The following is a 27444-nucleotide window of genomic DNA, read 5'->3' on the forward strand; positions in this document are numbered from 1 at the left end:
AGCATGTAAGCTGACAGACCGGCTCCACCCGAAGGCCGCTTTCCCAGGAAGTCCGAACATGGGCTGGTGAGCAGCAGGAACGGCCGGTCAACCCTCGCGACAGGCGGGCCTCGCACCACCTCTCCACAGCCTGCCGCCCACCGGCTCTAGGACCCCGCGCAGCACCGACTGAAACTTGGAGGCGGGACTAGGGGAGGTCGTCGCGCGCACATGACGCAAGCCAGCTCGCGCCAGCAGAGGCGAGGAAGCCGGGAATAGTAGAGAAACACGTTTCTCGCTAGCCTCAGTTCTCACGCGCAATGGCGACCCCCGTCCAGCAGCCTCCTCAGTCTAGCGGCGGAAAGCGCAAAGGCAAAGCTCAATATGTGCAGGCCAAGCGGGCTCGGCGCTGCGACGGCGGCGGGCCCCGGCAGTTGGAACCCGGGCTACAGGGCATTCTCATTACCTGCAACATGAACGAACGCAAGTGCGTGGAGGAGGCCTACAGCCTGCTCAACGAATACGGCGACGACATGTATGGGCCGGAAAAGGTAGGGGCCGCGGAGAGTCCAAGCGGCCCTTCAGTGATGAGGGAATGCTGCAAGGCCGGCTTTTTCATCCGCGTGCGCGCGTTTGTGGCCGAGCTGGCGAAGGGGCGTGGCTTCGCCTTATCTGGGTTGCAGACCCCTGCCGGGTCGTGTGCTTAAAAAACTTGCAGGTTTGGGTCCCCCACCCCATTAGTAATTATGGTGGCTCCTATTTATAGATTGCTTCTGCGGTCCAGGTGTTGTGCTCTCAAAGCTGAAGCTCTCAAACGTTTACAATAGGCTTGTGAAGTAGTGTTCACGAGGATACTGAAGGTTAAGTAAACGGTCCAAGTTAATAAGGGAAACTTAATTTGTCCTCATAGTTTTTGTCATAGCTTACCACGACTTTTACACCATGGTTGTAATAATGTTTGCCCTAAGCAGTGTCTCTGAAATAGTGGGTCTAGTACTAGTGCTAGTTATTTTTCAAATGCGCGTGTAAATGCAATTTAAAAAGTAAAAACTTTCGTACTCACACCACCTAAAACCTAATTTTCCCATCACAGTTTGGAAATCATTATATTCTTGGCTTAGGATCTGGACTAATACATACACAAATACCTCAATGAATTAAAAGGGGGAGGACAATACAGGGGGGATTTGGATTCAAGTTCCATTATTTACTAGTTCTAGGGCTTGGGCATGGGTATATTATTTAATTTTGCTAAGCTAAATAAAAAAGAAAAATGATAGTGTACTTAATGTTGGCTGAAAAGTTGCTTATGTATATAAAATACATCCTGGCATATAATAAAGGTTCCATAAATGTGTTTAATTATTATTAGTGCCTGTCTGGCAGACTAATAATGGTGGGGCAGAGAAATGGGCAACAAGTGAGTGTCCTGTCTACACTGGTACCTTGAGCAAATTCTTGACTGTTTCTGTTCCCTGTTCCTTGGTAGAATAGAAGCAAGGGGTTTTTTTATGCCATAACTGTTGGGTCTAATTGATGTAGTTTTTGAATGTAGGTGAGGTCCAGAGCTGACGGCCAAGAAAGAATTCTTGAGACATCTTTAGTGCAAAATGGTGTTTTATTAAAGCACGGGGACAGGACCGAGCTGCTGCACCGGGGCTGTGAGGGGTGACTGATTATATACTTGGAAGTTGGGGGAGGTAAAGGAGAAGGGAGGTTTTCAAAAGAACTTTTGTATGCTAAAGGGGATGACCTACAAGATAATAGAGACCTTGCGATTATCAAGTTAGGATTTTTTTTTTTCTCCTCTAGTAAAGCATTCAATAGTAAGAGTTGGGAGTTTCCTTCTGGACGTTAGGTTATTGATAAGAATGCTTTTTTTTTTTTTTCCTGGTAAATCCCTAAAACATTTGTAAGCTGAGGGAAATTCCTGTCTTGCAGGACTGTGATCTCTATTAGTTAACCATTTGTTTTTCCTTCCCTTAGCTTTAGGGCAGCCAGGAGTGCCTGAGGAATATTACACATATCCCACCTGGGAGGGAGCTGGGGTTTGCGGGGTGTCAAGTTGGGCTTTTTCCTTTGCCTTCTGCTCCTTCATCATAATCTCACCAAAAGGAGACTGTCTTAGGCACAAAGATATCTAGTGATGGGATTAAGGCCTATCTTGAATTAATTCATCTGGTGAGCACATTACCCTGTGTCCCAGAATGTTAAGATGTTTTTGAAAGCATTTTCAAATTATATGTGCCCCAGTCTGAGGGAACTCCCTTTTTCCTCCACATTTTGTAGGGAGCGATGTGTCAGTTTCTTAATAAAAAGCTTTATTATCAGTATTGATCCATCTGCCACTGGAGATTTAACATAGGTAGTTAACTGTAGCTTTTCACATGAGCTGTTTTTGCGTTTCTGCTCATTTGTTTCATGCAGTTTACGGACAAAGAGCAGCAGCCCTCTGGAAGTGAGGGAGAAGATGATGACATGGAGGCTGCCTTGAAGAAAGAAGTTGGTGACATTAAAGCATCAACAGAGATGAAGCTAAGAAGATTCCAGTCAGTGGAGAGTGGAGCAAATAATGTAGTCTTCATCAGGACACTTGGAATAGGTGTGTCTGACTAATAAACCTTAAGATTATTGAGCCTATAATATCTGGACATCTCCTTGCCTCAGAACACTGCCTACAAAATGGCTTCATGGTTACAGCTCAGTTAATCATTTGATCTTTTCCTCACTGTTCTAGCACTAGGCATATGGAAAGGTAGAATGGGGTGGGGAACATCACATTGGCTTAGGAGTGGAAACCTGGCTTTGCCACTTTCTTTGTATGTAACTTTAGGTGAAACAAGAGTACGTATTCTGTTTAAGAGGAGAAGCTGCTCTTCAGCGCCAGCCAGTTTGGAATGGCTCCAGGCATCTGGAATGTAGTCCTGCAGGGCCAGATCTTCTGGTTTTTCAAAAGAAGTTGGAAATCTGGAGAAGTTCCTAGATTTTTCTTAATGCAGTTAACTAATTTAAAAGCGTTGAAAACACTCAGTAGCCCCAAACAGACTTGTAGGTAGTGAGGATGGCCTAAGGACCATATCATGATCTTGTGTAATTCATAGTTTGGGGGCTTCTCTGAGTTCTGAGATCTAGATTATTGTACAGAATTAACTAATGGATGAATTAAATCTTTTAAAGTGACTTGTAGATTTGTTTGTTTTGTAAAAAAGTGTACTATTTAATAATGTTATGTTTGTAGTTGCTATTGTTATAGGAAAACAGTAAAGTGTTGTTGGACAAATGAGACATCACAAAAATGTTAACTCCAATGTCTTCATGAACAATTGTTTTTAGTGAAAGCAGTAACAATGCTGAAGAGTTAACTTATTAGATATAGTAATAATCATTATAGGCAGTGAAGAAAGTTGGAAGAATGTTTGATTAGGCTTATTAACGTTCATTATGATAATTTCTTCTACTATACTGTTGACATACGTCATTGCCAATGAAAATTCATTTTATAGAGTTTGAAGAGGTTCTGAAATGTCCGAGAGTTTTTATTCTTTTTTTTTTTTTTTTTTAAAGATTTTATTTATTTATTTGAGAGAGAGAGAGAATGAGAGCGAGCACATGAGAGGGGGGAGGGTCAGAGGGAGAAGCAGACTCCCTGCCGAGCAGGGAGCCCGATGCGGGACTCGATCCAGGGACTCCAGGATCATGACCTGAGCCGAAGGCAGTCGCTCAACCAACTGAGCCACCCAGGCGCCCCCCGAGAGTTTTTATTCTTAACTTACTTGTTTGCTTTGTGCTTTTTTCTTTTTTCCTTTAGAACCTGAGAAATTGGTACATCATATTCTCCAGGATATGTACAAAACCAAGAAGAAGAAGACTCGGGTTATTCTACGTATGTTACCCATTTCAGGCACATGCAAGGCTTTCTTAGAAGATATGAAAAAATATGCAGAAACATTTTTGGAACCCTGGTTTAAAGCTCCAAACAAAGGGACATTTCAGATTGTATATAAATCTCGAAATAACAGTCACATGAATAGAGAAGAAGTTATCAAAGAATTGGCAGGTATGTTTTTTCTTAGTGACTTTACATTAGTATGCAATACTAAATACTTTTCTTGATTTTGTGAATTTTTTTTTTTTTTTTTACAACCTAAGGCTTATATTTTTGGGTATAAAAGAAGTATATTAAAATGTCCTTAGGGGCGCCTGGGTGGCTCAGTCGTTAAGCGTCTGCCTACCGCTCAGGTTGTGATCTCAGGGTCCTGGGATCGAGCCCTGCATAGGGCTCCCTGCTCAGTGGGGAGCCTGCTTCTCCCTCTCCCTCTGCCTGCCGCTCCCCCCTACTTGTGTGCTCTCTCTCTGTGTCAAATAAATAAATAAAATCTTTAAAAAAAAAATAAAATGTCCTTAAAATAGGGGTACCTGGCTGGCTTAGCCAGTAGAGCATGTGACTCTTGGTCCCAGGGTTGTGAGTTCAAGCCTCATGTGGGGGTAAAGATTATTAAAAAAAAAAAAATCCTTAAAATAATATCAAAACTAACAGATTTTGATATGTTGGATATGAGACTTTCTGGTAGGTAGATATGAAATCTTCCAAATCAAGATTGAATTTTCTTTGGAAAAAAAAGTACTCTGATTAAATGTCTCAGGATTTCATTTGTATTTATTTATTGAAAGAGTTTACGGAATTTTTTTTTAAGATTTATTTATTAGAGAACATGAGAGAGCAGGAGCTGGGGGTGGGGGGGAGAGGGAGACAAGCAGACTCCCCACTGAGCAGAGAGCCCAATACGGGGCTCGATTCCAGGACCCTGAGATCATGACCTGAGCCACCCAGGGGCCCAGAGTTCAAAGAATTTGATTGAGGTCCATGTAGAAGAGTAGATTAGTATATATATTGGTATAACAAGTCCCAAACAGAAAGATGAAAGATTGTATCTGTCAAGCCTCATGGTATCCTTCTCCCTCTAAATGTTTCCCTCTTCTTTTTGTTACAGGAATAGTAGGCAGCCTCAATTCGGAAAATAAAGTGGATCTTACCAATCCACAGTACACGGTGGTAGTAGAAATAATTAAAGCTGTCTGTTGCCTGAGTGTTGTCAAAGATTATATGTTGTTCAGAAAGTATAATCTCCAGGAGGTGGTGAAGAGTGTTAAGGACCCATCACAACTTAACCCAAAGCAGCCAGTGCAAGCAGGAAATGGGAAAGAAGCTAAATTGGAATCTGGTGACAAATTAAATCGACATGACCCAGCAGAAGGAACAAATAACCAGCAGGGGGTACCAGAAAATAATGAGGGACTGGGGCAGGCAAAACCAAGATCTGAGACACAAGTGGTGAATGAGGGAGGAGCTAAACCTGAACTTGAAAGTCAAGTCACAGAAAGATCTGAGTCAAATGAAAATGATCTGTCATAAGGAGAAAAAATTCATTTGGTGTTGAAGGTGGGTTTCTCAGATGCCGTTGGTAAGATATTGCTAGGATTCCATATAAAATTGTGACTGAAAATATATTGTTTTTGACCTTTGTGCACTGCATAATGCTGAACTCATAATAGGGAACAGTGATTGAGCAGCCCCGTTAACAGTTCTGTTGGAGATCTTTTCAGCCCCCTATGCCAGGGTGCAGTTAGGCCTACATGCATTTGGTTGAGCTAGGAGAAGTATGGATAATGATGAACACTTTCGTGGAGGGGAGGGTGGAAGGAAGATAGTGTTGGCCTCTCCCTCCAGATTACCTTCGCCAGCCGCCCCTTCTGTGTTGCCATCTGACTTATGGGAGCAAACAAACTGTAAAAGAGAAAGTCATAGGGAAATTTCCATTCTAAGGAAGGAATTTTTATGTGTTGCAACTCAGCTGTCCCTTCCCACTTTGTTGTAAACATTGCAAAAACATGGGTCTTATAGGTTTAGAAGTGAATTGTTTTTGTGAAGTTTTTCTGTTTTTTTGTGATTCTGTTACTTAGTTGTTATGCCAGTTTTTACATTTTATTAACATTTGTTACAAATCTGATGGTCCAGTGCTGCAATTTTTGAAGGCATGGTGTGAGATAGAAGAGGACCATTCTAGGCAAAGAACTAGACATTTCTGATAAGGTTAGCGATGAAGAATTAGTGTTCTGAGTTTCTTTAGTGTGCCAGTGCAACAAGAGACACAAATTCTTTTAGTGCTCATACTCCCAAGCCATGCGGGTTCCTGTAATTTGAAGTTTTTTCAAGGTTTCCTCCAGGGTAAAACCACTGAAAAGCCTGGAAGAGACGACACCAAAGAGGGCTGCATACTAAGTCCAGACTGAGAATAAATATTAAGAGGCTGTGAAATTCACTTTTGGAGATGGGTTTATTAAGTTTTAAAAAGTTCAGTAGTATTATAACTGTTGAGTCTTCCTGCACCAGTGTCTGTTTATTTAATGGCTAGGGAGTACGGGAATGTATTTTTATCCTCCTAAGCTAGGGGTCCAGACCAGAAGGATTTGGGAGGGGCAAAAGCTATATAGACTGGACCTTGGTAATGCAGATGAGGCTGGAACTTCCTTCTAGATCTTTAGATACTTAAGAGTGTTAACTCTTAATAGGTTGAGGTCATCTTGAAAGGATGATAAGAGCATTTTAAGTTTCATTTGCATGAACACGGAGGATAGGATTTTGGTGCCTTCACTGGACTTGCTCCAAGACAAAGATACTTTTATTTTGATAGTGCAAGACTCTGGGACTGTGGGAATAAAATTGGCCATATGCTTTTAGAACATCTAACTCTGCAGAGCTGGATTCCTTTTACTTTGTGAAAGCTGCTACTCTACAGAAAGATTTCGATTTAGTAGTTTGTTTTTAATCTTCCTGTATTTATTTGTATTTGGTAAGACCTGAGTGCGACAAAAGCTATTCTTCCCCAGCTGTAAAGCACTGTGTTCTGTTGGAATCTGAATTCCTTCATTGATGTTTTCAGGTTTCCCAACTTTATTGTCACTGACATTTGAGCATGTTGTTTTATAAATGATGAGATTCCAGGGTGGGAATTGAGTGGTTTCTTTTTTTTCTTTTAATTTTTTTTTTTTTTTAAGTTATGTCCGTTAAAAAAAACTCCAGTATTGTGGTTTAGTAAACTTGTTTTGCTCTGTGGAGGAAAGAGTGTTAAGCTTAGTATCTTGAAACCTGTTTAAGGTCACACATGATTTCTAAATGTTGTTTTTACTTGTATTTTGCTTTTGGTATGGCCAAATATTTAGCTTGTTTTTATAGTTCCTGATATTTTTCAGAAAAATCAAAATAAATTTGTTCCCTAAAGATTGGTGTTCTTTGCTTTTTCTTTCTTCCTGCCTCTTAGTAAATCTCTTGCTTTATAATAGATACTCATAAAAGGTGCTTGCATGTCAAATTATGTACCAAAAGTCATGTACATTGTCCTAAAAAAGTACAGATATAATACTTTTAGAATAATTGCTCTTGATTAATTACTCGTAAGTAATCCAAACATAAGATATTTTACAGTGAACTTGCTTCAAAAGGAGGTTAGGGGTGCCTGGGTGGCTCAGTCGGTTAAGCGTCCAACTCTTGATTTCAGCTTGGGTCTTGATATCAGGGTTGTGAAATCAAGCCCCATGTCGGGCTCTGCTCAGCAGGGAGTCTGCTTGGGATTCTCTCTCCCTCTGCCCCCCCCCCCCCGACTCTCTAAATAAATCTTCTAAAAAAAGGTATAGTAATACAGTACTTAATTAAATGCACTTACTGGCTTTTGAATTATTTATATTCCTTTTAATTCACTTTATTTTTTTTTAAGTAGGCTCCACACCTATCATAGAGCCCAACATGGGGCTTGAACCCATGACCCTGAGGTCAAGACCCGAGCAGAGATCAGGAGTCAGATGCTTAGCCAACTGAGCCACCCAGGCACCCCTTTAATTCACTTTAGAGAAGTAGTAATATAAGATGTTAAGCAGAAGAAATTCTGTCTTGAACATTTTTCTTAGAACAGTTCTAATCTTTATTTTGACTTAATCAGGCACAAGATAAATTCATTGTCCACTGTGCTTTTCTAAGTAATTATTTGCTATTTTAAACCCTGCAAGTCATTAAAATCATTGCCTTTGTCAGTTTGGTCATCATAACCGTTTTCTTCCCAAATATTTTTGGATATTCATTTATTTAATTTTTTGCTAAGTACAGAACAAAAAAATTGAGTTTTTCAACCAGGAAAAACCTTCAGCATTGTAAGAGAGTAATCACTAAATTATCAGGAAGCAAGGACTCAATGAAAGCAAGCCTGTAACTACTTAATGCCATAGTTTCTTATCAGGCTATGTTCGACCCCATTCATGGTCTCTCAGAACGTTGCGTTTGATTTTCCCAGTGATTGTCTTCGGGAGTTCTGGAACAAATTCCACCTAATTAACAGAGAAACATACTATGAGACATTTGATTCCATTTTGACAATTCCAGTTGTCAGTACAATAGGGAGAGCTTTCATGTAACTGGCGAGTTTGAGTCTGGGGGATGTCTTAGCCTAAGCTCATTGAAATTCTTGTGTTGATAGTCCATTTGACATTGGAGCTACATCATGAGTTTTTAGTGCAAAGGCTATATGCTTTGTCAGAAGAATATAATGATCCCTTTACTCCACTGCTTCCCTTTCCAGTTCAAACTAGACCTGGGCCTCTACTCCCCAAGGAAATAGAGGCCACACCTAAATGCACAGAGAAACAAGTTAATTCTTGGGTTTTGGGCTTTTAAGAGTTGGGTCCTGCAAATCCTTTCTAAGGAAGACTTTTGAGAGTTAATTTTGAGTACAAAAAATTTTCCCCTTACGCTCATGGTAAAATCCTCTCTGTTTCCCTCTCTCAAGATGTGACTATTTTAAAATATCTTAAACAACATTTCTGAAAATCAACTGGTGACTGATTTAGTAAATTTAATGGAGAAAATGTAGCTAATTCTTAAGCTGAAGTCAACTACCTTTTGGTTGAAATACCAATTGAAATAGAATTCTCATCTTAAGGATTAATATCAACCAACAGTATTCCAGGATGAGAAGGAAGGAAATTGCAATGCCATCTCTCTGTTTTTATATAGAATTATTCTTTTTTTTTTTTTTTTAAAGATTTTATTGAAGAAGGTTTCAGGAAAGATTCCACAGTTTCTTTGGATAACATCTTTTTTTTCTGAGCCTTAAGTTTGGTCACTTGATACTTAAAGGCTTGTGCTTTGAAGAGCATTATGGCTCAAGAGTACTGATAGCTGAATCAGGTGCTGTCTTAAATTTTTTTCCACCATTTTTTTTTCTCATGGAATGGGACTGGTTAGTCTTATAAGGATCCTTAGTAATTATTCAGTATTTCAAAGTTGATCAAAACTAGTTTATCAAAATTTAAGTGTCCTAAAGAAATTTTTTAAAGCAAAATTATTAGGGCTAAACAAGTTGAAATAGGTGTCTTCTACTTATATAATGAGCTACCATAAAGTCAAAAGCTAATAAAATCTGTGTACTTAATAGCTTAGACCCTTGTTTGGTAACACACTCTTGGGCAAAAAATACTTGCCTTTCTTGGATAGCTGTAAGGTGCAGTTGATTTTTTCACATGATCCTGAAGTTCAAGAGTTAATTTCTCTGGGTTGGATGATTTAAAGGGTGCAGATAAGACAACAAAAGCTTTCACTACCTGCAGGAGAAAAGTCAATTTATATTGATGTTTGTTTTTCAGACACATAAGGAGTTTGGAACCAATGCTGAACACAGGTACTTATAATTATTTGTTAACAGCAGCTTAAGTGATGAATGCAAATCCAGAGATCACCTCTGGTGGAGCTTGGATACAAGTGGGGTTTTGAGATCTAATTCCAGATAAATGGTTTGTGAGTGTGAGGAGTGCGGTGTTTCAGTAAAGCTAAAAGTTGAGTTTTATTTACATGTCAGACATGTATTTAACATTTCAGTCAGACTAGTCCTATATATTATACAGGCAGTCCTTGATTTGCAGATGATCACTTACTCCAGACCTACACTGTTAGAAGCATGTAATAGGGAGACAAATGGAGGTTCCAGAGAATATGGTTTGAGAGGGATTTGGGGAGGCTTGGTGAAAGGATTTTGTATGCAGGGAGATGAACTCTTGGGAAGGACCTATCTAGGCAAAAAAATTCTTGCTTCTCTTTGGAATACTATTCAAAACCCACCAATTAGATAATTATTGAGGTTAGTTAATTTTAGTTTAAATTATTAATTATTCGTACATTGATTCCAGTCGGTATTTACTTCTAATGTTCAGATGAAACCAACTATATTGAGAGAATGAGAATATGGTGGCAGGAGAAAAGTACTTTGGAGAATAGAATCCCCTGGGCGTGGAGGTTGTACAGGTTTAAGTATGGAATCCATAGAGTCACTGCAGAGGGTTATTGGTATGTAAAAGGCATCAGAGAGGGCGCCTGGGTGGCTCAGTCAGTTAACCATCTGCCTTTGGCTTGGGTCATGATCCCAGGGTCCCGGGATCAAGCCATACACTGGGCTCCCTGCTCAGTGGGGAGCATGCTTCTCCCTCTCCTTCTGCCCCTCCCCCTGCTTGTGCTCTCCTCTCTGTCAAATAAGTAAATAAAACCTTTTTGGAAAAAAGGCGTCATAGAAAGAGATGTGGGAGGATGCTGATACACAAACTGTTTTTGAAATATGGCTATTTACTGAGTCTAAGAAACTTCCATGAGGAAAGGAAATGTCTCCCTTCCATACTACGTGGCTTCCTCCTAAAACTAAGGCTATTACTGTCATTCCCCAAGTTCCCTTTCATTAGGTCCTAAGTAGGCTTGTGGGACTTGTTTGGGAACCTGGCCACAGTCTCCTGTTTGCATTGTTTCTGTGAGGAAATGTATTCTGAGTTCCATGACAATCATACGTACAGTAAAATCTGCTTTTTCTTATGCAGCATCTGTTCCCCCCTTTTATTTATTTATTTATTTTAAAGATTTTATTTATTTGACAGAGCACAAGCAGAGGGGGAGAGAGGGAGAAGCAGGCTCCCTGTTGAGCAAGGAGCCCGATGTGGGACTCGATCCCAGGACCCTGGGATCACGACCCGGGCCGAAGGCAGCAGCCCAACCGACTGAGCCACCCAGGCGTCCCTTGTTCCCCCCTTTTAGTAATAGTACCCTGATTTTCCTACAGAGCATTACCCTAATTTCTCTCTTTGGTGGTGTTGGCACTAACTTCTACCTCCAGTGACCCACGTATGATCCAGGTCTGGCCGGTGAGCATATACCATTCCCTGGACCACATGATTAGATATGTGATCTAAGATAGGCAAATGTTATTCTGGGAGTCACTTGGAACTGTTGGAAAAGGAGCCATCTCCTTTACTGGTTGTGAAGCTGTGTGCATTTGCAATCAGTTGCTACCAAGTAGGAAGAACCTGCCTGAATGGAGCCAACCTAAAGGACAACAGCCGGGAAATGAAGAGAGACAAAGTTTTGCTTACTTCACATGAACCCTTGGATGTAGCTGTACTTGAAGATGACCTCACTTATATATGATCCAATAAATTCCTTTTTTAAAAACTTAAGTCAGTTTGAGTTCAGTTTCTTTCACTTACCACTAAATGCCTCCTAATACATCCCCTTTGGGACACAACTCATTTGTAAAGTTGAGTAACCGGGTGATGGGTATTGAGGAGGGCACGTGTTGTGATGACCACTGGGTGTTATACGCAGCTGATGAATCGTTGAACACTGCAACAAAAACTAATGATGTGCTATATGACAGCTAACTGAACATAATGAAGAAAATGAAGAGGAAAAAAAAAGTTGAGTGCCTAGTATATATTTTTGGCACATGGGTGCTTCATCGTGAGAATTACATGACTACTCTTGATTCATTCTCCAGAGGGGTCAAATGGATAGAACTAGAAAATACGAAATTGCTACTTTAATGACGTTCACTCTACCTCTCCTCTGATTGGATCCGGACTACTGACAACAGCTGATTCAGCAACTGCTGGGTGTTCAATTAGCGCACTCTCCACTTCAAACGGCCCAATTCGGTACCTAGAAGAGGAAATGAAGCCCTTGATCACTACATCACCCAAGTAGGAGATCTCCCTGGCAATCTGTTAACTCTCTAATAAGAGTGGCAAATGTACAAACCCAGAGGATATTGGACATCATCAGCTCTGCCGACAAACCAGAAATACCCGTCACTGTCTATCACTCCTCTGTCTCCAGTGACATAAAAATCCCCTCTTACTGTGGCAGCAGTTTTCTCTGGATTGTCCTAGGAATCAAAGATGACTTTGGGGATTAATTTGGTCAGAATGGAAAAAGGGATATGACACCCATGAAGTGACTAGTACCTTGCACATTCTATTTCTAAAAGAAATAAAAAAAAAAAGGTGGTTCCTACTGTAGAATACAAAAAGTTCAAGAATATAATGAAAAGGAAACCCCTCTTGCACCTCTTCTGCCCCGTATCGCCCCCTCCCTGCCCTCTGCAGCCTGCCTAGTTGTCTTTTCTGAAGACAAGCACGGCTACTGGTTTATTACACATAGAATTTAATCTTTACAAAACTCTTAGGAGATAGGTGATAATCTCCCCATTTTACAGTTGATGAAATAGACTTGGATTTTGTGACTTGCCCAAGTTTCACAGCAACACATGGTGGATATGAAATTTGGACCCAAGTCTGTATGACTCCCTATACCACCTTTCTATTAACTTGTGACTAGCACATTGTACGTTCTTGTACCACATATTCAGAGAAGAAACAGAAGGGCCGTGTAGACTTTAGTCTGAGGGCAATTTCCCCTTCTTTGCCAGGTGGTAGGATGTTGCCTTTTTCATCTATAATCTAGAATGAAAAAATATTTAGGTTCCTAAAATTTTCTTTTTACAAAATGAAAACAGGTTATGAATAGTTGTACAGTGACTAGCAGAAAACTGTAAAACATTCTTCTTTACTGGCAGTCAGATATTACCCACCTGGACATCATAGGGTAGTACTGCTTTCCCCATAGAGCCCAATTTAATTTCTTGTCCTTTCTGATTAGCACAAATTATTCCCTATTGAGAGAACATGTTTTATGTAAGAATGTAAAAATTCATTTTCTGTAGCTATTTATATCATGACAATAAAACATAAGACTCAGTTTTGACTGGACTGATTTTCCCAGTATGCATGCTTGTCTTCTGGACACACACACACACTGTTTTAGACCAGTGCTTCTCAAATGTGTGTGTCAGAATTATCTGGGACATTCATTGTCCAAGCACAGATTGCCAGGCCCCATCCCAGAGTTTCTGATTCAGGAGGCCTGGCTGGGGTGGGGTAGGGTGTCTGAGTATTTGTACTGCTACAAAATTCACACATGCTGCTGCTGCTGCTGGTTTGGGGACCATACTTTGAAAACTACTCCTTTAGACTAAGGGTCCCATTTAGTACACCTTGGGATAAATTACCCACTGGGGCTCTCTCGGGTCCTCAGTGCTGCTGAGAAGATGAGCCACTCGATTCTGACCCTCTCCAACCCCTAACACCTTTGAGACTTCTGCATGGGGAGAAGACAGGAAGACTGCAAGGAACAATCCTAATTCCCCGCTAGCCAAGCCAAATTGGGCAATTCAGAGGTCTTGGTAGTTACTGGGCAAGGTAAGGTATTCTGGGAAACTCTGTAAAAATTTAGAGCACCAAGGGGGCTCTTCAGGGGCTCAGCCTGGGGTTGAAAGGCTCCCAATATGCTAAACTTAAACTTTGCCCATTAAACATACCACTTCTGTCTGTCCGTAGCCTTCATACAGTTCCAGCCCAGTTTGTGCCTTCCACTGTTCTAGCACCTCCGGGTTGAGTGGCTCCCCTCCTGTCAAGCAGTGCCGTAGCTTCTTGAATTTATATCTGCAGACACAGAGTCTCATGGGGTCTTTGGGGAGAAAAAATCTGAATGGCTTTCATTAAAAAATTATTAGGATGTTCTAGCAACGAACAAACGAGCTAGGAAAGGCAAGTCTTTTTTTTTTTCAAGATTTTATTTATTCATGAGAGAGAGGCAGAGGGAGAAACAGGCTCCCAAGGAGCAGGGAGCCCGATGCTTGACTCGATCCCAGGACCCTGGGATCATGACCCAAGCCGAAGGCAGATGCCCAACCATCTGAGCCACCCAGGCACCCTAGGAAAGGCACGTCTTAGGAAGGTTCATTCAGCAAATATTTTTGAGCACCTACTAACTTATCAGACATGGTTGTAGGTTGTGTGGGGCATGTTAGTGATTAAAGTAAAAATTCCCTGACAGAGCTTGCATTTTAGCAGGCTATTAAAGGAGGGGAGAACTAGGAGAAAATGCTGATAATGATCTTCAGCACTTATTATGAACCAAGTGATAAAACAACTAACATTAATTGAGCATTTACTGTGCTGTAAGGGCATTAGGAGCATTCTCATAATCTTCATGCCCTATTTTACAGACGAGGAAATTGAGGCTGGGAGAACTTAAAGTTGCCCAAGGCCTCAAGAAGGGCTGAGTTGACTACTCTGCCCCCAGCATTTGTCCGGTGTCTGACCAAGTAGGCCACTTACATTGAATTCTCACCACAAACCCACGAGGCAACTCTTAATCCCCTCTTGTGGATGGAATTAAGGGAGGCTTACTTAGCAAGGTCATCTGGGGTGTCTGAGGTCTCACTAGTAGTATACAGCAGAGCCCCACTTGTTTGACTTTGGAGATCAAGCTTTTCACCACTGGCCTTACTACTCTGCTGCCCACTTTCTCAAGTGAGAAAGTCTGGAACAGCCCGGCTCTGATGCATTGAGGTCTCCAATGGGCAGGACAAGAATTGGGCCTATTCAAAATAACCCTTGAAAGCCCTTGAACTACTCTTGAGATGTGAGCAAGATGCTCACATTTTGAGGGCTGCCTGGGTGGCGCAGTCAGTTGAGCTTCCGACTCTTGGTTTTGGCTCAGGTCGTGACCTTGGGGTTGTGATCTCAGGATTTCGGGGTCGTGAGATCGAGCCCCATGTCGGGCTCCATGCTCTGTGCAGAGTCTGCTTGAGTTTCTCTCTCCCTCTGCCCCTTCCCACCATGTGTTCCCTCCCTCTCTCTCTCTCTCTCAAATAAATAAATCTTAAAAAAAAAAGATGCTCACATATTGAGGGCCACAAGGGAGTTGACCCTGACTAAGATAAGAGAAGGTTCAGATCTGCTTTATTTTGTTTCATACCACTCTCCCTCCTGGGCATCCACATTTGGGGGGGACAGAGGATGGGTGGGCCTGCACTACTTAAACTGTCACTACTTACATTGTTCCTCTCTTCCTTTCTCTCTCTCCTCATGTATTCAATTCATATTGGTTAAGTAAATATACATTGCAAGTCCACTAGGGGTTCAGGTGATTTGGATAAATTGATTGTAATCTTCAAGTCATAAGACTTCATTAGCTTTTCTTCAAGGCAATATAAATGCAGTTGTATTTTGGGGTGGAGGGGGGTTAGTTCTTGGATTGTAGGGTTCTGGTTGTCCCTGAGAAAACGTGGAGTGGCCCCTAGAGGCTATCCTTAGGAGCAACTGGGAGGCGATTTAGGCAATATCTGGAGACATTTTTGATGGTCACCAGGGAGGTTCTACTGGCATCTAGTAGGTGGAGGCTGGGTAGAATGCTGCTCAACATCCTACGGTGCACAGGACAGCCCCCGACAACACAGAATTGTTCAGTCCAAAATGTCAATAGTGGCAAGACTGAGGAAACCTGCACTGAAATGGGGAGATCTATGATGCTAGACTGCAGCTTTTGTTTGTGCTTCAAATGGGGATTTCCACCCAAGTACCTTTTCAGATCTTTCTGCACGAGCATCCGGTACACAGTGGGAGCGCTGCACAGGGTCGTGATGGGATAAGTGGTGAGCGTCTGGATGATGGAGAAAGACAGTTGTCAGAAGTGGTTAATTAGAGGCCACAACTAGAGCTGATGTCTGCAACCCCTCATCCTCTTTCATTGACAGGTTTCCATCATATGATCACTACTAGGAATAAGAAAGCAAGTATTTATTAGTTGTCACTAGTGACTGTATGTCTGTTGGGAATTTCCAGTTATTGGAAAGAACACGTGTATGTTACAGTAATAGACATACACAATCAACTTCAACAGAAAGTAAATTGTTGAATTTGAGACCAGTCCCAAAGTGTGAACTGGTTTATTCTACCTCAGGGCTGCAAATTACCTTTTATGGTGGAATTTTGAAATCTCCTGCCCATATATTCCTACACAGTACTCACCCTGGATGTAAACCAACCTACCAAAACCTTCCAACACTTTTTCTATAAAAGACATCAGTCCTGGGGCGCCTGGGTAGCTCAGTCGGTTAAGCCGCCGACTCTTGGTTTCCACTCAGGTCACGATCTCAGGGTCGCGAGACTGAGCCCTGCATAGGCTCCGCACTTAGCGCAGAGTCTGCTTGGGATTCTTTCCTCCTTCCTCTCCCTTTCCCTCTGCTCCTCCTCCTGCTTGCATTCTCTCTCTCTCTCTCAAATTAAAAAAAAAAAAAAGACACTCCTTTTGAGTGGATTGATTAAATGCATTAGTAAGGGCATTTTTCAGTCCTTTCCTTAACTGTTTAAGATTTGCCAGGCTCATTTTACCTCCAGCTCCTTAAAGAAAAATCTAGAGAAATACTCATGTTTTAGATGTCCTATTTCTAGAGAGATTCTACTATGTCACATAATGAATTGGCAGTTTGTATTAAGTTTAAACATTTGAGAGAATATTTTCAAGATGTATTTCTAGGCTATCTGGATTGTCAAAGATCAAGAAAAACTTTTGATCTGTAAGTGAGCATTTCTACTGTCTCTACTTGCTCCCTTGATTCGAACTATTCTTAATAAGCATAAATGCATGTAACTAAAAATAGTGTAAAGTTTTTAGAGCACTTAAAATACACACACTATCTTTGTAAAATAAGAGTATTCTTATTTTAATAGACTTAATATAAATACCACATATTATCACATCATTAATATCTTATTTAATATAATATTAAAGAAGACTATTAAAATAATATATTCTTTTACTTAAATATATAATATTTAATATTTTATAAAAATATTCTTATTTTTAAAAATACAGGTTTTAGAACTGCAAATTTAGTTTATCTACTCAGGTCACTTTGTAAACCTGATGTAGAGATCCCAGTTCTTATGTCACCCACCATTTCTGTTAAGACCTTCAAGCCATCTCGTCAGACCAGTTAGCAAAATAACAGGGTGAGTATAGCTTTTATTCACACACAGGTGTGGTGTTTAAGAATATGTATTTCATAAACATAGTGGGTTTTTCATGGCTGAAAAATAATTGGCCTGAATCACATCTTTCTAAAGGCTAAAGAAATCAGAGCAATCTGATACCGCAGTCTAGCTGTGCCTGGCTGAGAAGGAGGAACTTGCTTGGTTTTAAGACAAATACTGGGTTCTGAGAATTAACAAAGTGAAAAGCACAGGGTGAGGGGAGAATGGAAGGAGCTGCTCTGGGAGAAAGGTGACCCCACCTTCAATCTTCTCTACATAGTGTTTTGGATTTATTGCCTATTGTTTTGTTTCACTGAATCAGAAACCAAAGATTTGTTTAGGCTTGAGACTTGTAATCTGTTATTTAGAACCTCTCAGGTGGGATGTGAGCAAATCCTGAATATTTTGAAGCATGAGAGTGTTGTGGGTGTTCCTTCTCTGTTAAATACATTCAAAAGCCAAATCCCCAGAGACTTAATTTCTTAAAAAGGAATGATTTCCACAAGTCCAGGAAAATATATTCTGAAGAATCATTCTTTTGTGGTTTTGGCAGGGGCTTGGGGGTGGGGGAGGGAGACAAGGGAAAGATGTAGCAAGAAACCATGACTTAACATCTAGGAAGGTATCGGTGTCAAACTGCGCCATCCGATGTACAAAGACACAGGCTCCCTGAAGCCAGGATGAAAACACACTGCCAATGGCAGCCTTGATCCAGCCCGTGTCAGACATATTCCATGATATCTGAGGACTTCAGGTCTAGCCAATACCTAAATGATGTGAAGAAGCAACAAGACAGACCAAAAAGCCCCAAAACAAAACAAAACAAAACAGAAAAGCAAACAAACTGGAATCTTCGAGAGCTGGCCAGAATCTCAATGGCTACAGAGAAGGGTCAAAAGAAGCCCAAAGGCAGGATGAGTGATTCTATCTCCCACTTTTGTTAGAGGACTTTCTCAGAATCCTAGGTAATCTGAAAGTAGAGAGGAAGGCTGGGTTTGACATGATATTCTGAGTCTGTTCATGGATGCAACAAATATTTATTGTGCAAATATATGCTAGGCACCGTTCTCCCTAGCACAGTAAGATAGACCAGATATCTGCTCTTACTTTAGCAAGACAGACAGCAGATAAGCACACAATAAAATGAGTAAGAATATAAATCAGTATCATAATTTCAAATAGTAATACATGCTCTGATGAAAATAAAACAGGGTGAAGTGATAGTTTTAGGGTACCTGGGAAGGCCTTTCTGGGTGGGTGAATTTACTTGGCAATGAGAAGGAACCAGGCATGCTGTTGTGGAGATGGGGTCAAAGTTTGTTCCTGTATGTCACCCTGCACTCACCGCACAAGTGCATTCCTTAATCCCCATCACCTATCTAACCCATAAATTCTTGCTTGATCAGTTGGTGAGATGTTGCCATTTACTGAGCTGAGGCTGGGCAGGGGCATCGTGGATTCTGTTTTGTAGATGTTACACTGGAGAAATCTAATAGTCATCCAAGTGGAGGTGTCAGCTAGCCAGTTGGATATACATGTTGGCATCTCAGGGGAGAGTTTAGCAAAAATGGTCTTCTTCCCTACCTTCCACAGAGGGTGTAGCCAATTCCGAGGCTGCTCTGAGAGTGCTGGGCCATCTTGGGAGAGCCTGTGGTCCCACTGGTGAAATAAATGGCCATTGGTTCTTGACTTCCTGTCTCCACACAGCTGTGCTCTGCAGAGGTGGATCTGTAAAATATGGGTCCCAACCCAACATGGTGGCTGAAGATGGCACACCAGTTTAACTCTGAGATTATATATATGTATACACATATGTATATATATATATATGTTTTTTTTTTCTCTGCTACTTGTGCCCTCTGGATACCAGAAAACAGTTAATAGAACAAAACCTAATCCAAAGCCTCCTTGAGAGGAATTTCTCAATAAATCTTAAAGGGATTTTGCAGATCAGTGCTAAGCTTTAACAACTCATTTCTCTCTCTTTTTAAGCACCACCTCTGCACAGGCCACATTGATAGCTAAGATGACTTTCAATATCAATGACAAAAGGATGTGTATTTTATTTACTTAAACATTTTTTTCTAAGTGCTTTTTTTTTAATCTGTAATTTTTAAAAAAATCAGTCATGAGTCTTTGTGAACTGTTTATTAACATTTCAGTAGTTTTTACGGTTTAAAGGAAGATCTTTTGGCATTTGAATCAAACTTTTTCATACTTTTTATTCAACATCTGCATCACTGGCAGACACAGTTAGGTGCTTACCATATAGCATCCAATTGCACTTCCTTGCACTAATAAAACTCTGATTTTGTTCTGGTATCAGGCAGTTATATGCTTCAGGGGAGACTGTTCCTTATATAGTTCCAGGGGGTGAATCTTGATAATCCTAAGCCAATTGTGGTAATTCTCATGCCAGAGACTGATTTAGGAATGGGCACACATACAGTTACAGTCAATGAGATTTAAAGGCTTTCTGGAAAATGTTTCCTTAATACAAATCAAAACCACAATGAGATACCACCTCACACCTGTCAGAATGGCTACAGAGGAATCTGTGCCCTGGTGAATGGGGTGGAGGGAAGGAGGCAAAGTAAAGAACTAGCAGGACTTGGAGATTGATTGGACTTGGAGGATGAAGGAAGGAGGCAAGGCTGATCTGCTTTTTAACATGGGCGACTGGGAGAATCACATACTTTATCAACTGAGCCAGACAGGCACCCCTCAATAATTATTTTTAAAGATATGCTATAATTCAGCAGTCAATCAAGAGCATCAAATTATGTTCAAGGGATGTGTGTGTATGTGTTTGTATATATGTATATATGATGAAGTTGGTGTGTGGGGGCTGGAGAAAGAGGGATTTCTTCACAATATCTAATACTGTGGGGGAAAAAAAACCACTATTATTTTTAATGCTTCTCAATCCAGTGTGGAAACCTTTAATGTAAGACTTTAAATTTCTTTTTTCTTTTACCAAAAGAGGACACATTATAATCTGTGGGTGATAAGGAGATTTTCAATTAATGATGTCATGGTCTGACTGACTTTCTTTGGACACCTGAGTTTTATATTTCTGGATTTTTCAGAACTGATTATATGTTGATGACTTCCAGATTTGTATCTTAAGTCCTTGAGTCTGAGACTCATGTATCTACCACCTGCTAGACATTTGGATGTTCACAGACCCCTCAATCTTAATATGTCCAACTTTAAATTCTTTCTCCAGCTGATACTACCCACCCATTCAGTCACCCATGTTAAAAAGCAGATCAACCTTGACTCCCTCCTTCATCCTCCAAGTCAAATCTTCTATTAGGTGATTCTTTTATGGGAAGGAGTCTGGATCAACAGACAGTATTGCTAAGTCCTTGGAGGCAAGGAGACTCCGAGATATAGTTGCAATTGATGTTATCGCTGGTACTGCAGATGAGGCAGGAGAAAACACTCACTGAAATAATTCCTGGAAGCTGAGCCACCCATTCTGGCTGCATGGAGACACCAGGAGTTTGGTCTTCAAGTCGGGACATTCTGACACAATGGACTCCACTGCCGGGACCACCTCCTCACTGGCCACAATACACTTGGCCTTGGATGCTCGCAGCCGATAGAGAATGTCTTTTGCTCTCAGCTGGGTTGTTCCTGGCATGAAGACCAGCCCTGGGAAAGAGAGAAAGCCCTGAGCTGAAACAGAACTCTTTTTTTTTTTTTTTAAGATTTTTACTTATTTATTTGACAGCGAGAGAGACAGCGAGAGAGGGAACACAAGCAGGGGGAGTGGGAGAGGGAGAAGCAGGCTTCCCGCCGAGCAGGGAGCCCGATGCGGGGCTCGATCCCAGGACCCTGGGATCATGACCTGAGCCGAAGGCAGATGCTTAACAACTGAGCCACCCAGGCGCCCCTGAAACAGAACTCTTGTCCCTTAGGTGAGATTATGGACTATGGAAACAGGCTTTGTGCTTGGGTGGGGAATACAGCCTTTGGCTACTCCTGTCTTGGTCCCCAGGGACATCCCACAGGACCCTGGTCACTGGGAGATCCTTAGAGCAGTGGCTTCAGTCTGATAGTCCTTGGGTCTAATTCTGTCCTTGTGACTTATTAGCTTTTGACCTTGAGCATGTTACTTGATCTCTCTGTGCCTTCCTTTCCTTATCTGTAAAATGGGGAAAATAATAGTAAGTGTCTGGCATATAGTAGGCATTATAATGGTGGGCTATTATTATGTAACATTTTTGTGGGACATTTGAATCATCATTATGTAGTACTTAAATAACACTTTACAGCTCATTAGAAATTTTCAGGAACATTATCTTACTCAATCTTCTGAACCAATGGTCTCCAAAGTGAGTTCTGCAAGGTAATCCACTGAAGATGAGAAGAAAAATTAGAATTTAAAAAAATTTTGAGATAATAGTATTCTTTATGTTTTAATCTCATTTTATGTATATTTTATAATATGCATGCTCTATTGTACTGAAGAACAATAAAAATAATTATATCCAGATGGGAGGATGTGTATCCCAAATAACTTTATTGATAGATTATGTGATCAGAAGAGCCTGGAGGCCACTGTCCTAAGCAGCCATGTAGGTCCATGCTGTTGGAATATGAGATTGAGTCATAGCCAGTGAGTGGCAGAGTCAGCCCTCAAACCTGGGTCTTCCCAGTGGTTTGGAATCGTCAAAGTTTGCCTACACTCCTTTGGAGATGCTTAGTTTATCCCACTTTTCACTCCATTCTAAACACTGGCCTGAGATGGGTCTGATTTTAAAATACCAGTTCCTTATGAGAAGAGCATATATGGGAGAATTAGATGAAAGACAGAGGGAAGGTGGTTTGCTCTTTCTAAAGTGAATCAGTGAAGGAAAGAGAACTGTATGTAAGGCATCACAAATAGTCACTACCATTTATTGAGCACTTATTATGTGTCTGCTATCTCACTCAAAATCAACCCCAGTATATAGATGACAACGAGCCCAAGGGTCACAAAGTCAGTAAGGGGCAGAACCAGGATTCAAAGATACATTTCCTAGACTCCCAAGACCCGTGCTCATTTCTTGGTGAGTTTCCTAGTCAGTGAAATGGGGAGATGTGGATTTGAATTCCTAGAAAGGAGACTATACTCATTGTGTATATCTTAAAACCTCTCACATGTCATCACCTCTTGGTAAAATGAATATATATATATGTATATATGACATTAAGGAAGTTAATTAAGAAAATACCTAACTGGATCTCAGATAGTACACTCTATATAAAAATATTTATTTTGCAAACACTTGCTCTTTTTTTTTTTTTTAAGATTATTACTTTATTTGTTAGAGAGAGAGAGAGAGCCCAAGTAGGGGGAGCGGTAGGCAAGAGGGAGAAGCAGGCTTGAGCAGCGGATGCGGGATTCGATCCCAGGCCCCTGGGATCATGACCTGAGCCGAAGGCACACGCTTAACGACTGAGCCACCCAGGAGCCCAAATAAATCTTTTTTTAAAAGGAAATGTTAAATATTGGCACTGACCTGTTCGCATACAAGCCACATTTATAAGGCACCACTCTGGGATACGGGGCAGGATCACGGCCACTCGGTCTCCTCTCTTTAGGCCGCAGGGCTTGGTGAGTACATTGGCAGCCTTTCGGGACAAGAAGCCCAGTTCTTCAAAGCTCCATTTCACTTCGTCCCCTTTGCCATTCACCCACCACAGGGCTGGGTTGGCTGGTCTCTCTCCTGTCTGGCCATGGGCACATGGGAAAGAAAGAAAGCTTACATGACTGGTCTACCAAATAGATGGGACACATCTGCCATTACTTCCCCTCAGCACCCATGCTGGTGGACTCTGGTAATAGCACCCCAGTTTGTCTTTGGTGGAACTACTCCTCTCCTATCGAATACAGCCTAGGTGAGACAACCCATCAGGGTAATTGTCCACCAGCAGTGGGTGGCATGTGACCCACGTTGGGCGAATCAGACCTTCTCTCTCGGACTTTGAGTTTTCTGAGAAGAACCAAAAGATAGAATATGGTTGAAAAAAACCTGTGTATGGGCCTTTGGTGCTTACATATCCCCAGGAAGCTGTCCTGGTTCCCTGGTCTTGCTGAGACTGACTGTCTAGTTTGCAACACAGTTTTGTGAGCACTCCCATGTCCAATAAATTTTTTTTCTTGATTAAGTTAGATTCTGTTCCATCCAAATAACCCCAATTTTTGTATTAAGGTTGATTAGGAACTTAACTTTTTTTTTTTTTTTTTTTTTTTTTACCCAAAAGGCTGAAGTATGGGTTTCATAGGTAACAAAGAACAAGATGGTGGGGCCTTTGGGGGAGGTTCATCAAGGGATTGATTTCGGAGGAAACTTCTCATATGATTCTACAGAGTACACTGTCTATGCTGCAAAACCTCTTTGCTTTATGTGTTACCTGGGAAAAAAATTTACTCCTCCTTTCTTCCCCTATCTGGAATATCTGGAATGCTCCTTTTACCTTTCCTGGTTGGAAACTATTTCAAAACTCAATTTCCATTTTACTTCCTCTGTGAAGGTTTCCTCAGGCTCCTCTTTTTCTCCTCTCTGACTTCTCTATGTTTCTGCAGCAGTGTGCTCAAATGCCAGATGACTCCATTACACTGTATCATAGGCCCTGCCCCTATGGGTATAAGCCCCCTAAGATCAGGGGCTGTTTCCTGTACCCTTGGGACTGGTGACCTTGGATAAGGAGCTTAACTTCTCTGAGGTTAATTTCCTTATCTGCAACCCCCCAGGTTGGTGATGGGGATTTGATGAAATAATATAGGTCAGTATTCCTCAATCTTTAGTCATTGGAGTATCACTATTTTTGCCAGATCTGTCTATACCTGTGCTATTGTTCTTTTTTTTGTGTGTGTGGGTTTAACTTTTTTTTTTTTTTTAAGATTTTATTTATTTGTGAAGAGAGAATGAGAGACAGAGAGCATGAGAGGGAGGAGGGTCAGAGGGAGAAGCAGACTCCCCGCTGAGCAGGGAGCCCGATGTGGGACTCGATCCCGGGACTCCAGGATCATGACCTGAGCCGAAGACAGTCGCTTAACCAACTGAGCCACCCAGGCGCCCCTTAACTTTTTTATTTTAACTGCCAAACTGTTTTCTAAAGTGGCTGTATCATTTTACATTTGCACCAACAGTGAAATAGTTACAGTTGCTAACACTTGACATGGTCACCCTTTTTAGCATTTTAATAAGTATGCAGTAGTATAATTGTGACTTTAATTTGCATTTCCCTAATGACCGCTGATGTTAAGCATCTTTACATGTGCTCTAATGAAGTGGTGATTCAACTCTTTTGCTCATGTATTGGTTTATTTTCTTATTAATGAATTTTGAGACTTAAGGATATAGTCAGTCTGGATACAAGTCCCTTATCTGATATCTGTTCTACAAATATGGTTTCCAAGTCTGTGGCTTATCTTTTCATTCTTTCTTTCTTTCTTTTTATTTTATTTTATTTTATTATGTTATGTTGGGCACCATACATCATTAGGTTTTGATATAGTGTTCCATGATTCATTGTTAGCGTATAACACCCAGTGCTCCATTCAATACGTGCCCTCCTTAATACCCATCGCTGGGCTAACCCATCCCCCCACCCCCTCCCCACACCTGTGTTATTGTTCTTTGTATTTTTCTTTACATTCACTCACTTTTCTTGTACACATTTACTTAAGAAGGAAAATGTATTTACTCGTCACCATAATTGGAGAACCAGTACCGTTTGTTAAAAATAGGTTACTGAAAAATAAATATATTAAAAACAAAATACGCCCAGAGATTTTCAACTTCTACCTGCTCTTTTGTTCAAAAGAGAATTTAGCAAGTATAAGAGAGCTGTTAAAGATGTAAATGGATTTAAAGGAAGACTGTCCTCTCAGTTTAATAGGAAAGATTGATTCAACATTATTTGAAACCCTATATATCTTCTGAGGCACAGGTCCTTGCAGTGAATTTTGGTAAGCACTGATAGGTAAGTATCTAGCTCAGTGCGCGGCATGGGGTGGGGTCAGTAAGCAGGGATTTGACCTGAGGCTACACTGCAAACACTCAAGGCTTTTTGCTTTATTCTTTTCAATGTTGGATTCTCTCCTAATCACGCCAGTGATGACTATTATTTTAAAATAGTAGCAATGTCCACAATAGCCAAACTGTGGAAGGAGCAGAGATGCCTTTCAACAGATGAATGGATAAACAAGATGTGATACATATATACAATGGAATATTATTAAGCCATCAGAAAGGATGAATCCCCACCATTTACATTGACATGGATGGAACTGGAGGGGATTATGCTAAGTGAAGTAAGTCAAGCAGAGAAAGACAATTATCATATCATTTCACTCATATGTGGAACATAAACGATGGCACGGAGGACCATAGGGGAAGGGAGGGAAATCTGAAGGGGGAGAAATCAGAGAGGGAGACAAACCATGAGAGACTATGGATCCCAGGAAACAAACTGAGGGTTTTGGAGGGGAGGAGGGTGCAGGGATGGGGTAACAGGGTGACGGGTATTAAGGAGAGCACATGTTGTGATGAGCACTGGGTGTTAGACTCAACTAATGAATCATTGAACACTACATCAAAAACTAATGATGTACTATATAGTGGCTAACTGAACATAATAAAAAAAATTAAAAAATGAATAAATTAAAAAAAAAAAAAGCTCAAATTACTGCTTTTTGGATAAGCCTGTGACCAGCCCAAACCGATGAATGGAGAGCAAAGAGCTGCCGCATGGGACTTGGAGAAAATGAAGGAAAAGAGGCAGGACTCTCTAAGTAATCACCATAAGGGGGACTGAGGAGGATCCAGAGAAAGACAGCATGTGGAGTTGTGGATTAAAGATCTTGCCTGGGGAGAGCGGAGGGCAAGGGGAAAACAAACAAAGGTAACCAAGAAGGATGAAAGAACTGAATTAAGAGTGGCAAATGGACCACGGAACAAGGAAATGGAAGCCTGAGATATACGTGGATGCCAAGCATCTAATAGAAGCCTGTCATGTCATACCTTCTCCTTTTGGGACCACTGGTCCAGCACATCCCCAGCAAAGTTAAAGTTCTTAGGCAGTGACTTCTCACAGCGATTTATGGCTTCAAAGTCAGCAAGAGTCAGAGGCGCCCAAAGCTGATGATCTTTGTGAAGGTACCGGCCAGCTGGCTTGGCAAGCCAGATGAATCTGAATGTCTGGTATCGGAAAAAAATCATCATGATTCCCAAAGGGCTTTGTCAACTGATATGGATGTGGAAGTTCTGCAGCCTGTGGGGAGATGAGTGGAGAGCGTTAGTTTCTTTGGATGCTCTGTGGTGAGATTGGGAAGTGGATTGTGGCTGTGTGCCCCCCCCCCCCCAGGAAGTTGGGGAACACCTGGAAAAGACCCATTCTTCTTTGGAGCTGCGGCAGTCAGCCCTCACTAGTCTCCCTGCCACTGGCCTCTTCCTCTTCATTCTGTCTATGATCAGATTATTCTTAAAAACAAAACAAAACAAAACTAACAACTATAGAACTGTCAAGCTCCCATCTTCTGTCCCTACCCTCTCCCCCAACCAAACAATAGACAAACAGAATATTTGCTGCCACAATGGACATTCAAGCCCTGCTTCTGTCTGCTTCATACTTGATTCTACTATATTTTCTAACTCCTCTCCTTGAATTTGCTCTTCCAGTAAAAGCAGTCCACTCACTTTTCTTGAATGTCCATTTCTAGCTCTAGGATTTAGTCTGTCATTCCCCTTCCTTCTGGCTTCCCTGCCTTCCTTTCCCCTCAGTTCTTCATTATAATTGGTTAGGAACCTTAAGTCCTGGCTCAGCAACTTTAAGTGATTAAGAAATCACTTACCCTTCATGCACCTCAATTTTCTCATCTGTAAAATGGGGGAGGAATATAATATCTGTCTCCTAGGGTTATTATGAGGATTTAATAAGATAATGTGTGTAAAATGCCCAGCAATGTAGACAGTACCTTCAAAGTGTTAACTAATGCTTTTGTTAAGATTATTTTCATTAGTACCCTGGTGGCATAGGTTCATGAAATAGTTTTACTTCATGAATCAGGAGACCTGGACTTTACTCTGGACTCTTTCAAAACTAGCTTTGTGACATTGGTAAAGTCACCTTCCTACTGCCATCTGTAATTTAACGTTTTTTTTTTTTTTTTAAAGATTTTATTTATTTATTTGAGACAGAGAGAATGAGAGAGAGAGAGCACATGAG

The 27444-nt window shown here is 41.1% G+C and overlaps 2 protein-coding genes across 5 annotated transcripts in view; one reads left to right on the forward strand and one right to left on the reverse strand.

Moving 5' to 3' along the window:
• THUMPD1 (THUMP domain 1 NAT10 acetyltransferase adaptor) lies at nucleotides 1-11517 on the forward strand. 4 transcript variants are annotated; one of them, XR_013448833.1, is made up of 6 exons: nucleotides 1-530; nucleotides 2407-2581; nucleotides 3788-4036; nucleotides 4971-5419; nucleotides 9670-9704; nucleotides 10942-11517. XR_013448833.1 is itself a non-coding variant. In XM_078074721.1 (5 exons), exons 1-4 carry the CDS (start codon nucleotides 300-302, stop codon nucleotides 5390-5392), a joined length of 1077 nt encoding a protein of 358 aa, XP_077930847.1. In that variant the 5' UTR covers nucleotides 1-299; the 3' UTR covers nucleotides 5393-5419; nucleotides 9670-11517. The 4 variants fall into 4 exon arrangements, 2 of the variants coding, with proteins under 2 accessions (XP_077930847.1, XP_035943521.2); XR_004915904.2 differs by having other exon boundaries at nucleotides 11178-11517; XM_078074721.1 differs by having other exon boundaries at nucleotides 9670-11517.
• LOC118532907 (acyl-coenzyme A synthetase ACSM4, mitochondrial-like) overlaps nucleotides 7942-27444 on the reverse strand; it is a 26709-nt gene continuing 7206 nt past the window's right edge. The window contains 14 exon segments of the mRNA XM_078074722.1: nucleotides 7942-8355; nucleotides 9508-9627; nucleotides 11899-12018; nucleotides 12114-12224; nucleotides 12697-12798; nucleotides 12930-13010; nucleotides 13716-13839; nucleotides 15765-15844; nucleotides 17830-17953; nucleotides 17955-17984; nucleotides 18802-18945; nucleotides 20670-20877; nucleotides 22731-22941; nucleotides 26241-26490. Coding sequence (XP_077930848.1) covers nucleotides 8269-8355; nucleotides 9508-9627; nucleotides 11899-12018; nucleotides 12114-12224; nucleotides 12697-12798; nucleotides 12930-13010; nucleotides 13716-13839; nucleotides 15765-15844; nucleotides 17830-17953; nucleotides 17955-17984; nucleotides 18802-18945; nucleotides 20670-20877; nucleotides 22731-22941; nucleotides 26241-26441 — 1743 coding nt within the window. The 5' untranslated portion in view covers nucleotides 26442-26490 and the 3' untranslated portion in view covers nucleotides 7942-8268.

Source organism: Halichoerus grypus, chromosome 6, assembly GCF_964656455.1.
Source record: "Halichoerus grypus chromosome 6, mHalGry1.hap1.1, whole genome shotgun sequence".
Classification (NCBI taxonomy): domain Eukaryota; kingdom Metazoa; phylum Chordata; class Mammalia; order Carnivora; family Phocidae; genus Halichoerus; species Halichoerus grypus.